Genomic DNA, 17,625 nt, shown 5'->3' with positions numbered 1-17,625 from the left:
GTTGGAGTTCAGTTGCAGCCTTGGCTTTCCTGGTCTGCTCCCTACAGGACCGGACCAGTGCAGAATAATCCTCCTTGGAGGTGACTCCCATCTTCCATCCTTTGTAGGCCTTTCTTTTTAGCCTCAGGAGGTCTGCTAGGTCCCTGGAGAGCCAGGGGGGCTGCTGTGCCCTCTTGCTGCCATAGACAGCAATATGAGCCACCAATGTGATCTTGCAGCTGGCAAAGTGAGCAAAACCCTGGCTTGCATCCACAGATGCTTCTCTAGCAAATCTCAGGATGTCATCCTCCCGCTGTACTCAGCCTTGGTGAGGCCGCAGTTGGAGTACCGTATTCAATTCTGGGCTCCACAATTTTAAAAGGATGTGGAGAAGCTTGAGAGAATCCAAAGGAGAGCCACACACATGATCAGAAGTCAGGAAAGCAGGCCTTATGATGAGAGGCTGAGAGCTACAGGACTTTTCAGCCTGGAAAAGCGCAGGCTCAGGGAGGACCTGTTAGCTGCCTATAAGTATATAAGGGGTGCACATCAGGATTTGGGGGGACGCATGTTCACCAGAGCGCCCCATTGGGACAACAAGGTCAAACGGTCACAAACTTCTCCAAGACCGTTTCAGGCTGGACATAAAGAAGAACTTCTTCACTGTCCAAGACCCCATGGTCTGGAACAGACTGCTGCCAGAGGTGGTGCAAGCACGTACTCTGGATTCCTTTAGGAGTCAATTGGATGTTTATCTTGCTGGGATCCTGTGACCCCAGCTGACTTCCTGCCCCTGGGGCAGGGGGCTGAACTCATGATCTTCTGAGGTCCCTTCCAGCCCTAATGTCTATGAAATGTCTAGCTTTTCTAGTTGGTATTGCACAGTGGGGAGGTTGTCAGTCCTGGCATGTCCCCTATGAGCCTTATCTCACTTGACATTCCCCATGGTCTGGTGAAATAGCAAAGCAAAGTGGGCATTCAGTTCAGTTTTGTCCTGAATGTCAGTTACCAGCTTTCCCGAGATGTTAAGCAGGGGTTCCACACTTCCATTTGTTTTCCTTTTACTGCCTACATACCTAAAGGACTTGTTATTGTCCTTGACTCCTGTAGCTAACTTAAACTCCGTCACCGCCTTGGCTCTCCTGATCATTTTTTCCCTCCAAGTGCTGACCACTGTTGTATAGTCCTCCTTGAGGACCCTCCCTAGCTTCCACTGTGCGTACACCCTTTTTCTTTTTTAAGATGACTGCAATGTCCCTATTAAGCCAGGGCTTGCCAGCACTTCTGCTGCCTTTCCTCTTTGCAGGAATGGTTTTCTTTTGTGCTTTGAGGATTGTACCCCTGAGCAACAACCACTCTTTGTGTACCCCATGTGCCTTGCCTTCCTGGTCCTGCATCGCCTCCCCTACTAATGCTCTGTGCCTATCGAAGTCAGCATTTCTGAAGTCCAGGACTTCAATCCTGCTGGTTGATTTGTTGACCTTGCAGCAGATGGTGAACCTGATAATTTCATGGTCACTGTCACCCAGGTTACCCTCAATGTTCAAGCCACACACCAGATCATCTCCCTTGGTCAAGACCAGGACTAGGAGAGCGTTACCTCTGGCTGGCCCTTGCACTTCCTGGGTCAGAAAGAGCTCCTTGATCAGTCAGGAAACTGTGTAAATGATCTGACCTAGCCAAGTGTTCCTCTCAATCTATGTCTGGGTAATTGAAGTCACCCATAACAACCAAGTCCCTTGCACACGTGGGCTCTGTCAGTTCTTGAGAGAATTCCAGATCCAGCTCCTCCCCTTGGTCCGGTGGCCTGTAGTAAGTACTTAGTTCGGTTTCTTTTACGTCGGCCCCCTCCTCCCCCATAGCTTGACCCAGAGGGTTTCAAGCTGCTTATCTCTGGAGCTGACGTCAGCCTCCAGAGAGGTGTACTGCTCTCTCACGTAGGGAACTACTTCTTCGCCTTTTCTCCCTACCCTGTCCCTTCTGTGCAGGGTGTTGCCCTCTGTGGCTATGCTCCAGTCATGCAAGGAGTCCCTCTAGGTCTCCGTGATCCTTACCAGGTCATATTGCTCGCTATAGAGCAGGAGGGCTAGCTCCTCCTGCTTGTTCCCCATGCTCCTGGCATTGGTGTACAGCAGGGGTGGGCAAAATGCTGCCCAAGGGCCAGATGCAGCCTGCCAGGCCATTCTGTCCAGCCCGCGGGACCCCTAAAAAATTTAGAAAATTAATGTTTATCTGGCCTGGGCTGCCTGTCATGCAGCCCTCGATGGCTTGCCAAAACTCAGTAAGCGGCCCTCTGCCCAAAATAATTGCCTGCCCCTGGAATACAGGCAGCTGAGGCCCCCAACTGACACCCATCGATTTCCTCAGATGCTGTGGGAGAACTGTTTGGTTAGCATTTTAAAATCAGTTGTGCTAGTGTCCTCCACAAGGAAGCTTTCCTGTGTGCCAGGAAATATAATTTGAGAATAGCAGAGTTATCCTTAAGCACATCTTTTATGATGCATCAGAATCTTCAGTACTTAAGAACTTTCATTTGCCTTCAGTTTTATAAAGCAGGTGTTCCTCTTCAAGACAGCTAAAACAAAGATATCTACTTCAATTTTAATACTGTTACACCGCTGCAAAATACGAACATTGCTAACATTTTTGCAATATGGATTCCTGTAGGTAAGTTGCACAGGGAGAGCCACAGGGTACAGGATAGAATCAAACTGCATAGATGATGAACTGAGCATTCATGGGTGCTTGCTCTTAATCTAGATTCCAAACAAAGTAGTTATCTTCAGTGTGGTATTGCTCATTGGTGATATCAATCAAGGTTCATCTTCTTTTTTTCAGCTTCAGACACTGCACTTCTCCCAAATCTGTATTCTGTAATTGTATTTAAGATTAATTAAAAAGCTTTGTGTTTGTGAAGACTTCAATTGCATCTTTAACATACCTCTGGAGATGTATAAGGAAATAAAGTGATATAGCTGTAATGGTCCAGAAATTATGCGAGTCCAGGATTTCTTAGGGTGATTTCTTTTTTAGTCAGCCAGTGAAGAGTTTTGTATTCAAAATCTTGTCTAACTTTATTCCAACTACATAGTTGTTCCAATACAGGATACCACCCCAAGAAATCCTTGCCTCTCACGTAAGGAAATAAAGGCAGTTATCTGGGGAGTTCTTCATAAAGTCAGTCACCATATTCTGTCTGTTGATGTAAAGAATAACCATTAAGAAACAAATCCTAAATAATCAGCATTGTGTCCCATTTCAGGCTGGTATAACTCCACTAACTTCAGATTTGCACCAGTGTAAGTGCATATTTTGGCCATTTGTCTAATTCTGTTTAAGTCACTTCCATAAGCAGTGAATAGTGGGGACGCAGGGGGGGCACGTGCCTCTTCCCCCCCCAAGATTGATCACTACTGGTTTCTGCGGGTGGTCACCACTTGCCACCGCCACCAGCTTCTATGGGCGGTCCCCGTTTGCTGCCGACTACAAATGGTGCCCCCCTCCCCCCCTCCAGTCTCGGGAGGCACCAGTCATTTATGGTCACTTCCATAACTGAGTCCTTATATTCTTGCTTTACTGACTGAGTGACCAGATGATGTCTTTATATGCAGAATAATAGGAAGGAGTTTGAAAGCATAGATAATACCTAATTCTTACCCATTCCAGTGTACCTGGAAGGATGTCTTGCCCTTCTGTTTATAGTCCTCCTCTCCTGAGTAGTATAATTTAAATATACAAATATCATTTATTGACCCCTATTATTATTTCCTTTACGTAGCACCACATACTTCCACAGGGTAACTACACATTTAGAGTTCCTTTTTAAATATTCAGATTTATAAAATCTGAATTAAAACCTAGGAAAAATGGTATGGCCTCTTTAGTTCTCCAGTTTAAATATTGGGAAACTATTATTTAATTCATATTTAATTTCCCTTGAAAGGAAGTTACTGCTTGCCATATCAACCAGGTCAGGACTGAACAGGTTGTGTTTAGGAATAAAAAAGTGAGGAAGGTCTGACTTTTGGAGACAATCCAGAAAATAATCCAAGAATTCATGAAAACAACGATCAAGATCTTTAAACTGCCAGTCCTTGTCTTCTGGCCGGCGAGCACACATGTGGAAGAAGGCAGTTTTAGCATGATAGGAACAGAATTTGTCCAGCTCTCTTCTGCTTCTGTGTTTTGCTTTAAGCTGTTCCAGAAGATACTTCAGAAGTTTAAGACGCTCTTTCCTGTTGAATAAAAAGTATTTTTAAAAATACCTTATTTGTTCTAAGCAAGTCTTTCTGAAAATGTAAAAATTCTGTACTTTTTAATTAATTTTATGAGTTATTTGATACCACCCTGAAAAAGTGGATTAACAAATCTTGCCAATAATTTTTGCTATAAAATATGAAAATGCGGGTGCATCTTACACACCACATTTATTGCAAAGATTCCCATGTAGAAATTCAGGTAATCCTAAAATTAAGGGACTGTGTAGCCAAGAAAACTGCAGTAGTACAAGGTAGCAGAAACCTGGTGGCAAAAGCTGTCCTTCCCTGATAGTGAGGGGAAATGTTGAAACATTCCTGTGGAGTGAATATTCCCTAGAATGGGCAAGGTCTTTTGGAATGGGGAATCTGGCCACAAGTTTAAAAATAACACAAAGGTTAAAAATAACACTTTTAAGGCAAAGGCAGTGATTTTCCTAATGATATTTATGATTTGGGTCAAGAGAACTGAGAGAAGCACAAGGTAAACTGTAGGAGTTAACCTTTTATCTCTTACACATAAATCTTAATTATATGCTTTGGTTTCCATTCTCTTCCTATGAAGAATGCAAAATGAATTAATCTAAAAAGTCAGTTTCTTAGACAATAGAATGTCAAAACACTCTTTACCTAATTTCCCACACTTTTAAGTACCTCAAAAAGTAATTTTAACTTGTACCCAATGTCTAGAATACACAGCTGTTAAAACTCACGGAGGTTGAATCATCACTTCTCAGGCATAACCCTTTTAACAGGAAGCAATTTTTTTAAATGACTGGCATAGGTATTAAAATAGTCATATGTATTTACTTCATAATGCAAATATGTGGCCTGAACCTGGTCTGTATAGTATGCCTCCATCTCATACTGACTAAATGGAAGTCAAGTGCACTTTGTGCTGTAGAAGATTATACTTACTTGACTAAAACAGAAAGATGTTTTCAGGATTAAAGTGCTTTGCAGATAGTTTCAGAAATCAGCCATAGAGAAGTAGAGCTGTAAGGCATCTGCAGAGGTCATCTAGTCCAACCCTGTGACTGAGGCAGGATCATCCATATCCAAACCTTCCCATACAAACCATAATCTAAACTCTACATAAGACTGCCATCAACCTTGACACAACACAGAACTAACACCCTAGCTTGCCACAGTTAAAGCAGGGGAACCATGACAGCCAATGTCCTGCTTCTATAAAATATTGACAATATACACTCAGGAGGTCCCTGGCAGAGAGCCCTACCCCCTGTGATAGTGGAAGGCAAAAACTCCCAGAGTCCATACCAATCTGACCCCAACTCCTTCCTGACCCCAGATATGGTGATCAGTCTGATCCTGAGTGAAGAGGCAAGGCCCTCTAGCCAGGAACCTCTGGCTTTGGTCCCAGCAGAAGCACTGGCACACCCCAGTCAAAGTCCCCAGCCTTGGCTGTAGCTAACACACACTGCCTCTGGGGAGTCTTAAAAATACTCTGCTCATTATACCTACGAGATCCTGTTCTCTCTTGCAGAATATTTTCTAAATTTGTCATTAGAAAACTAAAATACTTGCAAGACTAGCATAATGATTTAAAATAAGCTAAAGAACAAAGGTGTCATGAGATACTGACCTACAACATTTTACTCCATCATATTCACAGCAAGTTTTTGCGTTCCCATGATTCTTTATAATATCCTTTTCAATATGTGAAAAAGAGAGCCGCCAGGTGCTTGCTAAATTAAAAAACAAACGAACAAACTTTAATTCTTACCTGTGTATAATATGTCTTTCCCCTGTAATTATTCAGCTTCTTTAAGTATTCCCAAAGTGAATGTATTTGGAATACATGCAACTATATGCCACAATCATGTGACTTTGCATGTTGTCAGTACAGGGCAGAGTTGAGCTTGTTTGGAGATCATAACTGAATTAACATACTTTAATATGTTTGGATTTCTTTCAAGTGTAAGTTTAACAAGTGTCCAGAATTGCTAATGTGTGATTTGGAAGAGAGGGGAGGGGATTACAATATATACACACAAGTCTTTCGTTCTTATTACTGAAATATTCTACATTCTTTCTGTAGTGTGGGGTCCAAGACTGACCACAACACTCCAGGTGTGGCCTCCACCAGGGCCAAATAGAGGGTAAGAATCACTTCCATCAATCTGATGGCAACACTCCTACTAATGCAGCCCAGTATGCTGTTAGCCTTCTTTGCAGCAAGGGCATACTGTGGAATAGTTCTATTCCAAGGTATTCTTTGCTCTAAAAAGCAGAACCACTAAAAATATTTAATTAGTTTAAACAATATTTTTATAGCACTAGCACTCGGCCATGACTTTTCCATGTTAATGTATATATTGCTTGTTATGCGTGCTCTATATATGCAGAAGCATGTTTTCCTTCATTTAACAGATTTCTGTTGAGAATATAAAAATGGGGAATAAATAATGCCTCCTAAACATATATGGCCAGTAAGTACCACAGCACTCTTATCAGGGGGATAAATATGTACTATAGGGATTACCCAAATGACTTCTATCCAGAGGTAGCCAAATTGAGATTAAGAGACGGATCCAGTATTCCTTGAAGAACTAATCTTTCCACAACATAAGAACAATATAAAGTTCTTGCTAGATACAAAGCTAACATAAGACCTTTTACAAAAAGGTAACTTAGGCCCCAGGTAGATGTTACATTAATGTCTTAATCGTGCCATACAAATAGTAATATGCCACACATTCAAGCAATTCATGCCATAAAGTGGCAAACCAGCTGCAAAGATGTGTTCCACATTAGTACGGAACATCTTTGTGGCTGGTTTGTATATGTGGCATGTTAAAACTCAGCAGTGCAGCCCAGTGCACGGGTTTAAACCTCTTTCTAGGGAAAGGCATCAGTTCCCCTTGCGCTGAACCTATCAACCCATGTGTGAGACAGCCCTATGCAACTTCCTGAGCTGGGGGACCCCATCCAAACTGCAAATTTTAACTTACTAGTTCCTGTGGAACCTGGGATCCCAGGCTCCACACGCCAGCAAGTTGAAAGGGTATGACAAAAAATAAAGTATCAGGGACAAGTTCCTGCTGCTGAGCTCTCTGCATTGGCAGTTATGATTTGGATCAGTCCCTGATCCTAAAAATCATGCATGCTGCCATGCATATATGATGTAGGTGGGCACCACGATTTTTGGGATCTTGGATCTGATTCAGTCATGCCACTAAATTAATGTCTACCACTGTCCTTAGTGTTTTTGTTTTGATTACCTTTTATCACCTTTTCATTTTTGGCATGTTTGGGTACTAGGTAAAGTGGGTTCTGTTTAAAGGCCTGTTTGACTTTTTTCCCAAGCCACTGGTCAATGTTTAAACCATCCTGTGTACTTCTGGGCCAGCTCTGACTTCGATACTCCAAAGCCAAGATTATATCCACTGATATCTGTGTTTGAGGTTTCTCAATAAGAAGTGTTACTGCAGGGCTTCCAGGTTTTTTTCTCTTCAGAGTCACAGTCATGTCTGTTAATAAGAAAGAAACAAACTTCCTTCAGTAATTATTTTCTCTAATATGAAAAAGGTTACATAGGTTTTTTTCTTAACTATAATTGGCTGCTATCTTAAAAGTCAACATTAAATTACCAGTGTGCAATTAAACTCTTACAGGGTGTGAATGAAGTAACGTTACATATTTTAACTAAATTAGTATAATTCAAATACATAATTTATTAGATGTGTAAAAAATTAAGTAGAAAGCATGAAAACTACAAAGAACTTGAGAAGGTTGTAACTTGACATTCACTTCTTTTAAATCTAGAATAAGTAACCAAGCCATTTTGTAAATAGATCCTGTAAAATCTAGCAAACTACATCCTTAATACTTTCACCAGGGTTATCCAACTTCTGAATGTCTGGGGGCTGTACAGCCCTTGCACTGCACACTGCATACTAATTTCAAAAGCCAAAATACTTATTTTTTTTACTCAATTTGAAGATGGAGGCCATTTTGAGAAAAAAATTATTTTAAATGCATGTCTTCCAGTCAAAAGGAACGTAACAAAAGAAACAGAGCCAGTATGTGGAATAACAAATGTTTCTTCAAGTGTTTGTCTGTGTGTTCCATTTACAGGGCACGTGCACCTTGTGGACCAGAGCTGGGAATGCTTTAACCAGCAGTCTATTGTTGTGCCTTCATACTACTGTTCTCAAAACAAGATTTGCTTATACCTTAAGTCACACTCATGATGAAACATGACCAGGTTCTTTCTCCTGTTTGTTCCCTAAAGCTAGGGACAGAAGTTACACAAGCTGGTTTAAGTGATCAGAAATTAGTTTGAACCTGTAACAAAGTTCAGTGCATATAATTCACTTCCAAAATGGCTGAAAGTAGTTTAAGATAAACCTGGTTGAATGTAGTACCAGACGTAACTGATTTAGGTCAAACCAGCTTATGAAACTTCTGCCCCAGCCCCCTTCCTGGTTCAAGTTAAATGAGTCCTTGAGTATCCCAGGATGCTTTGCAGCCCTGGGCTGGGCTGGACTGTGCTGTCTGCTTCAGGGGAGTATGGTTGGCTCTGCTCCATAGCCGGAGCACTACTGCTTCTTAGCCCACTCACACAGGACCTCGGCTGTGGTCTGCCTGGCAGGCGGAGAAGCCCCTGACAAGCTTTTCCCCCCTGCTGGAGCAGCAAGTAGGGAAAAGCCTGGCAGGGGCTGCTCTACCCACTTCCCCCTCAGCTCCAGCAAGTGGGGAAAAGCTTGTCAGGGGCTTCTTCCCCTGCCAGGCAGACCACAACCGAGGTCCTGTGTGAGTGGGAGAAAGGCTTTAAACCCCTTTCCCTTGCCATCGCCTCAGTATGCTGGTCTGGGGCTGGGGTCTGGTCACACTCTCCCCACTGGAGCAGTAAGCGAGGAAAAGCCTAGCAGGGGCAGCTGCAACACTGTCAGGCAGACCCCAGGAAGAGAGGATTTAAATCCTCCTCCCTCACTTCCACCTCAGTGTGCAGGCCACTGGAGCAGTCACAGAGAAAAGCCAGGCAGGGGCTGCTGTGTCTCTGCAAGCAGACCACAGCTGGGGTGCTGTGTGGGCAGGGGAAGGGGTTTAAAATAGCCTCCCCATCCCCTCCCTTCTGCCTCAGCATGCTGGCCCTGGCTGGGGTCTGGCCATGTCCTGCACCCCCACTTCAGCAGGGAGCAGGAGAAAAGCCTGGAGGGAGCTTCTTCCCCACACACACCCTTGGCTGGGGTCTGTGCAGGCCGGGGTACCTGCTAGTACCTTTAAACCCCCACGATCATACTCAGCAGGCTTGGTGGGGCCTGGTCATGCCGTCCCCCTCCCCCACTTAGCTTGAGCAGGGATGGGGATGAAAAGCCTAGAGAGCTTCTCTCCCAGCTTCCCTTCAGCCTTCCAGCTACTGCTGAAGGGAAGGGAGAGCTTGCTCTAGCACCCCCCAGCTTCTGGCTGAGCCACTGCCGGCATGTGGCTGTATTTCCAGAATCAAGTGAACGTCTGTTCACTTGCTTCTCAGTTCAATTTATGCAGTGTAGACTAGCCTGCAAAGATTGAATTGATTCATCCTTGGGCTTTTTGATCGTCTGTACTTAGGCTAAGGAGTCTTTTGTGACTCCTGTGTTTCAGTACCAGGTTAAGTGTTACTGTTTTGTAAAAAGAATGATGAAGATGGTGCCTCCAGAATTGTATTCACCACTATTCTACACATCAGTTATGGCCAGAATGATTGGTCCTGTTGGCCTCCTTAGCATCCCAAGAATAACTTAAGTGGATGCCTACACAGTCAGGTAGGTGGCTAACTGGCTTAGGGACCGCAGCCAGAGTGGTGGTGGATGGGTCATTCTCGGCCTGAAAGGAGGTGGGCAGTGGGGTCCCACAGGGTTCGGTCCTTGGACCAATGTTATTTAATATCTTCATCAGCGACTTGGACAAGGGTGTGGAGAGCACCCTCTCCAAGTCTGCAGATGATACCAAATTATGGGGCAAAGTTAACACACCAGGGGGGCAGATACAGGTCAACCTGGACAGGTTGGATCAGTGGGCAGAACGAAATAGGATGCAATTCAACAAAGATAAATGTAAGGTACTCCGCCTAGGAAGGAGGAATCCCCAGCACACCTACAGGTTGGGGGATGACCTCCTCAGCAGCAGAGGCTGAGAGAGATCTTGGTGTCATAGTTGACTCCAAGATAAACATGAGCCGGCAGTGTAACGAAGCCATCAACAAAGCCAATCGCACCTTGTCGTGTATTAGCAGATGCATGACCAACAGATCAAGGGAGGTGATGCTCCCCCTCTATGCAGCATTGGTCAGGCCACAGTTAAGAGTACTGTCGTTTTGGGCGCTGCACTTCAAGAGGGACACGGAGAATCTGGAGAGGGTTCAGAGGAGGGCCACTCGCATGATTAGTGGCCTCCATGAAAGCCCCTACAAGGGGAGGTTGAGAGATCTGGATCTCTTCAGCCTTTACAAGAGAAGGCTGAGGGGTGACCTTGTAGCTGCTTATAACTTTATCAAGGGAGGACAGCAGGGAATTGGTGATGCGCTATTTACCAGAGCACTCCAGGGAGTAACTAGGAATAATAGGTGCAAACTAGTGGAGAGCAAATTTAGGTTAGACTTAGGAAGAATTTTTTTACAGCAAGGGTGGCCAGAATCTGGAATGGGCTTCCAAGCAAGGTGGTACTATCACCTAACTTGGAGGTGTTCAAGAGGAAACTTGACAGTCACCTGGCTGAGGTCGTCTGACCTCAGTCCTCTTTCCTGCCAAGGGCAAGGGGTCAAACATGATGATCAACTGTGGTCCCTTCCAACACTATAATCTATTAATCTAATATCTAGCTTGAAAACAGTACCCCTTCCCAAGTCAACCTTCTCCATTTCAAAACTTCATCAGATTTTACATCTGCCAAATGTGGAGACCTTGTCATCTCATTCCAGCAGGATTATCCAAGAGAACTTGTATCAGCTTGCAGGGTCTTTCTTCCCTGATGAAGTTGCAGACTTTTTCCTACCCCTGCACTGTTGACTTACAAGTTTTTTCAGGTACAATTGTAGAAACTTTTGGCTGCAATGGAGAATACATGTTCTACGACAAAAAATGACAAATGACTGGATGTTTTACATACTACTGTCCCTGAGAGCCTTGTTATAATGGCATATTAGAAAATACAAATACCATGACACACTCCAGCTTCTTGATTATTCACGCTAAGGTTGAAAGGAAGACTAGGTTTCTTCAGTGGCACTGAGTACTTTTAGCCCCATTACATACTTTAGACTAATCTGGAGTTCCTTTTTTTAAGTACTCCAAAAGTAAAAGAACTGAAGAAGTTGGAGCTTTCTAGAGAAGCTATTGCTGTGAGCTTGCACTTACATGGAGTATATGCACTTATATGGAACAATGGTTGTGATTCAGTCATCTAAACTACACTGAAGCTTAATCATGCATTATTTCCAACAAAGCATTGACTTTGAGGCACTGGTTAGGGAGTCAGCTGACAGCTAAAATATTTCTAGATTATTCCAGATGAAGCAGAATTGTGTAAAGGCCTATGAAAAGTCACTGTGAGTTGCATATCTGGCTGCAACCTTCCTCTAGATGGCCAAAAGAAGTTCAAACCATCTTTTAAAAGATTACCTTTGAAGGACATGATTTGAACAGATTAGGTCTTATATGGTTTTGCCAGGAAATCTATCTTGCATATCCTGCATAGTTATTCCCCACAAGCAAAACTTAACTTTCTTGGTGAGATTGCTTCTATCACTGGTCCTCTCGTACCCACCAAGTCTACTTGGACCAGTTCTAAGAAACATTAGTGTCACAGAAAAGATCTACCTCAATTCAGGAGGGCCGTGGAGCACCCCATTCTCAACTCCCTTGCCAACATCAAAGCAGGTTGTTTGATGTTTACTTTTAGAGATGCCTACCAGCTCATAGGAACTTTTATCTATTCCCTTCCTCTTCAGGCTCCTACTTGTACTATTCCTAAGAACTTTGGAATGCCATTACTACCTACTAGGTGTTATATAATCTCTATGCTGTCTCCCACTGCCCCGCTCCTACTTGAATTATTTATAAAAGTTTACTAAGAATTTTTCCTCATATCTCAGAGCAATAGAGGAAAAACTGCCCAGCTTTGAGAAGTCGGGAATCTTGTTCCTGTTGATTCTTGCTTTCCCAAAAGTCAGTGGAATGCCTAAGTACATTAAACCTGAGGGATCTGAATTCCTTCAGACATCAGTTAATTTATGGTGTCTTCCATACTTCCCTCCTCAAGTTCTCTAAAGTGATTCAGAGTTCTCTATTTACAAGATATCTTCCACATTTTCATCAGACTATTGCACAACAAGAACTGTGGGCGTTTGTTTTGTAGTGAATTGTGGCCATTTGTTCTCTACCATTACAGGCTGCCATTCAAGGTTCTCTCCAACTCCAATGGCTTTCACAAAATGTCTGACTCTAGCAGAAGTGCATTTCATAAACAGAATTATTCTAATTTATCCATAGCTCAGCTATCTTGTGTAAGGGTCTTTGCCAGTAAATTGCAGAGAACAATTTTGAGACCATGGCAGTGCTATTCTTGTCTCAGAGCCAGATTCAGCAAATACTGAATCTGGTCAGCCAATTTCCATTCAGCCTACCTTTTCTACAGTAAAAATGTCTTCAAATACCAAGTAGTGTTAGATCCCATGTTAAAACATGCACATTGGTGACTCCTTATACTAAGATACGTTACCTTCAGGGATGACTGCGTATAATGTCATACCAGCATACAGGTCCTAAAGAAGTTTTTAGTTCCTTTATTTGATGGAAAGATTAGCATAATGACATGAAAGGATATTCCCTTTGTTCCATTATTCTACACTACATCTAGTGTGACATGTATTGACCCAAGAGTAGTGGTGTACACCTTCACAGCACGGCACATAAGTACAGGTCTACCCAACTCGAGAAGGCGGCTGGCTGATTTTATGGGGAGATTGTGCGGTCAGCTGCCATTTTCACAGGCCAACCACAGCAGGGTCCCCACATGCCTCTGGCTAAGGGGCCCAAGTGGTCCCACCCCTTGCTGTTGATTGGTTGCAAGGGCTGTCAATCATGCAGCCCCACGCCTCGCCACCAATTGGCTTGCCTTCATGCTGGCAGCCCTCTCCACCCTGGCAGGCTGTGCAGCTGGGCCACACTACCACGAGAGCTGCTAGTTCCCTCTGGGGAGCCAGCATTTTATTTTTAGTAAGGTTTTTTTTCCATAGATTTTTCAAGCATTGCCCAATTTCACGGACAAGGCTAGATTTCACAATTTCCACAAAATTGAGATTTTGGTCAGTCCCGACAAGTTCTAAAGGAAATGCTTTTTTAGTTCTGTGAATTTGCAGTTTAGTTTATTTTATGCTGACCCTCCAATCCCCTTCATTCTGCATTTCATTGTTCTATCATTGTTCCCCAACTTGATCAGAATAAGGAACCAAATCCTCATTCTTCATCCAGCCCTCAAATCCTGTATCTTACTGTATGAAAACTGTCAGGTTATCTATTGAGATGCAAATTTTTTTTGGTTTAGAGGAAAACACTACCAAAAATAAATGCACTACAAAATTAAAGCATTCTATTAGGTTAATCAGTATTAATTATCCCTTACAGAGCCATCCATTCTAAAATATTGGTAACTGCCAAAAATCATTGGTTTGTCATTAAGTTCATAGTGTTCACCGAGCAACTATGCCTGCATATGGCCTTCCATTTCAAGATGTTGTCTCTTTACATCCTGTGGCGGTAAACTTTAGGGGTGCACCAATAAAGATTTTTTGGCTGATACCGATGGCTGATTATGAACCAGCCCTATCGGCTAATACTGATCTGATTGCCAATATGCAACCCGGAAGCTTGGAGAGCAGTGTCTAGCCGTCAAGTCTGTGGGTGAGAGAAAGGGCATAGAGGGGAGGGGTAGATCGAGGCCCCCACAGTGAGTGAGGCAGTGGGGCTGGTATAGGGACAGGCACTGCCCAGGTAGGGCAGGGTGCAGAACAGAGTCATGGGCAGCACCCACCACTACATGCATCCTGGAGGGGGCATGCGCCCCCCCCGGATTTGTGCACGGGATGAGGGCAGGCCACCCACTGCAGGCTGGGGCTGGGGCTTGTGCTGGCATCTTCCCAGCTGGGGGCTGGGCCAGGGCTGTGCTCTTGTGGCTGCAGGTGGGGCAGGCAGCGTTAGGAGAGACTAGAGAGGTGGCCTGCAGCCACCCCAAATTTGCTGTAGCCTCCCCACTCCCACTGCCCACCCCACCTGCCCTGAGCACAGCCAAATCCAGGGGGCACATGCCTCCCATGCCTCCCTCAGGGGTGCATGCAGCCCCTGCCCATAGCTCCATCCCACACCTTACCCTGCCCCTGCCATCCCTCATCAAAGGGGCCTTGATCTGCCCCCCCCCCCATTTCTGCCACAGACTTACCAGCCAGATGTTACTCTCCACACTGTTGGGCTGCACTCCTGGCCGTGTACATGCTGCAACTGCGCACACGCACAGGGCATTTATCGATAACGTTATCAGCCACATCGGCCAAAAATAGCCGATTGCCGATAATGTCAATTTTTCCTTTTATCGGTGCAGATACAATATGGACCAAAATAGTGTACCTCTACTGAATTTTTTTAAGTAACATTTCAGTCTTCCTCACTATTTGAAACTGTTATTCTTCCTTAATTGGTGCTCATCACACTCAAGACTCTTTCATTTAAACTAGTGACATCATATTTAATAATTAGTATTTGTGTTGACATTTGCCTCAAAATACAGTTGGTGAGTTGTATGATCACCAGTAATTGTTCTTTATAAAGATAAGATTATATTTAAATTACATCCTAAGTTCCTTCTGAAATCAGCTTCAGTTTGATTTGAAACAGTTAATTAACTGGTCTTCCTAAAACAAAATTTGTGTAAAGGTAATGAACCTTACACAAATGCAAACATCCTTTGGGTTGATTCTTTCTACTTTTGTAGAATGGGGTCATTTGGAGTTCTCCTGCACCCTCTCTGAGTTGCTGAAGGACCAAAGGGACAGGCATTCAAACTAGAAGCTGGTATCAGATATTTGGTTAGCCCAAAATGTAGCTAAACCCTACCAGAGTGTATGCAGGCTCACCATTGTCCTTTTTATGCCGCTTGAAAATCAGTAGCATAAAGCTTCTTTAATTCTATTATGTGCATCAGTATTAACTTTTATCCTGTTGTGCAGGCAGTTGTTCACACATCAGACAGCTATTTTGGCAGGGCTGTACTACAGTTGTTTTGACTACTCCATTTCTGACATGCTGTTTGGGTGGTACCAGAAGTGAAACATATGAAAGTAAGTATTCCATAACAGAGATCAACTACTGAAAATAGAGGGTTTTGAGATGTAAGTGGTTGTTGTTGTCCCCCAACTCCCCATACCCTGCTTCTCTTCTACTGCTTTGTTTGAACATGATGGATGTTCCCCCTCCCCTTTAAATACACTTGGTATAGATCGGGGAGGAGCTTGTGGACAACAGGGAAGAAATACAAAGGATACTGTTTTCTAAAGCATTCAAACTGTTGACACACAGAGCATGTGAATGAAGAGTGAGATTCATATGTAATATATAAAGGCAGATCTGGGAGGGGATAGTGTTTGCATCCTCTTCTATTCCTCTTCCGTTCCCAACAGCTGCAAGAGTTGAAGGTCCAAAGCTGTTGGAGCTTGACTGCCCAGCCCCTCTCCCCAAGCTGGGTGGACAGCCAGAAGCACCTGCTACATCTTGCTAGCCCTGGAGACCAAGTGTCTGATCCTGATGGCATCCCTCCTTTCCAAAATTCTAGATCTGCTGTTGGTATCATAGGTTACAGTGGCACAGAAGATGAGAGTTCACCATGGGCTACCCACATCTGTATTTATAAGGGTCAAACAGAAAATAATGCTTCCTAATTTTTCTCCCCTAAGCAGGTTATTGATATGGAGGGCATTCTGGTTGTCTTCTTGGCTAAAGGTGCCCCTGAAGAAACAGAAACAATTCATGCAAAGAGTCTGTCGCAACAGAAACATCTGCAATGCTGCTTTTGCACAATGCTCACCTACACACCAGCTTGTGCACCACAAAAGGCAATTTAATTCTTTGGGTGGGCTGTGTTCTGACATCTTCTGTACAGTTCAAATGATGGGTGGATTACTAAGATGATGTTTTTAGGATGACAGCAAAGTTATGGAGGCTGTTGACAATGGGTGCACCATAAGGACAGACTTTCACAATGTTAGGATATAGGATCATTTTCACCAATGGAAAAAGACCCCGATACAGAAGGAAACTGTTGAAAAACAGCTGCATATTTAGTGATGATATATAAATTTCTGTACAAGTTTATTTTTTCAATAATTTGAGGCCAAGAAAAAAATGTCATTTTCTGACTGTCCCTTGTCTATCTAGTTGCTTGCCAGGATTTACAGCCTGTGTTCAGTTCCATGTTATCACAACTACACTGCTATCCACAGCAAGGTTAGCCGGTTAAATGCTAGCTCAGAAAAGACTCTCCAAATTCTTCATGGCTTAGATCAGTTGTGCTCAAACCCTGGCTCGCAGGCCAGATCTAGCCAATGGAGCTTCGTCATCTGGCCTCCAGAGGTCCCCACAAGTCCAGAAGTTCAGTGGTGGCAATTAAAGCTGCCACCTCTCCCTTGCTACCGAGTTTCCAAGCCCTGTAGCCAAATGACATGGCCCTGTGTGCTGGACCAGGCTGGAGCCAGGGCAGCGTCCCCATGGAATGATCCCATGCGCTGGATCCAGCTTGCAAACTAACTCCCACCACTCATCCAGACCACAGCTCAGAAAGTTGGGCATCACTGATTTAGACAAACATGTTTCAAAGAACTCTCCATTGCAGCAGATCAGTAACTTTCTTTTCAAACATATTTAACAGCCATTTCAAAAGCTTGCAGTGTTGCTGGTACGTGCCCAGTCCTATTTTACTTTACCTGTGGGACAGTCTATCTTATTAAGTGTTAACTATAAAATGCTGTATTAATAAATGTTTGTATATCCACACTTAAGGTGGAGACTGCTGGCTTAAACTTCTCAGACCTGATGAAGCATGTCTTGCATTCAAAAGCTTGTCTAATTCAATCCAATATGCATTTAGTCCAATAAAATAAATCAACCTAGGAAATCCTTGCCCCTAAAAACAAAGCAACTCCTCCTGAACTGATGTAGTTATTTCTCTAAATTATGCCTAAAAACGCAGGTTATGTTCTGAGAAGGTCGTTATAATTGGTAGAAGTGAGCTATTGAGACAATATAAGGAATGAACTTTGGCAACAAAAAGCTAATTAAGAATGCCTATTGAACTGTTTACATTAGAGAGAAACAGCAGAAAAATGGATAATGGAAAGAGT

The 17,625-nt window shown here is 43.6% G+C and overlaps 1 protein-coding gene across 1 annotated transcript in view; it reads right to left on the bottom strand.

The window, feature by feature from the left end:
• Positions 1 to 2,345: 2,345 nt before the first annotated feature.
• The window catches only part of CGAS (cyclic GMP-AMP synthase), an 18,461-nt gene continuing 3,181 nt past the window's right edge, over positions 2,346 to 17,625 (bottom strand). Inside the window, exons 3-5 of the mRNA XM_025216945.1 lie at positions 7,481 to 7,729; positions 5,842 to 5,944; positions 2,346 to 4,214 (exon numbers count right to left, since the gene is read on the bottom strand). Of these exons, the coding sequence (XP_025072730.1) occupies positions 3,860 to 4,214; positions 5,842 to 5,944; positions 7,481 to 7,729 (707 nt within the window). The 3' untranslated portion in view covers positions 2,346 to 3,859. The remainder of the gene's footprint in view (positions 4,215 to 5,841; positions 5,945 to 7,480; positions 7,730 to 17,625) is intronic.

Source organism: Alligator sinensis, unplaced genomic scaffold (assembly GCF_000455745.1).
Source record: "Alligator sinensis unplaced genomic scaffold, ASM45574v1 scaffold499_1, whole genome shotgun sequence".
Classification (NCBI taxonomy): Eukaryota; Metazoa; Chordata; order Crocodylia; family Alligatoridae; genus Alligator; species Alligator sinensis.
The sequence above is the reverse complement of the archived record's forward strand: the minus strand, read 5'-3'. Positions and strand labels throughout refer to the sequence as shown.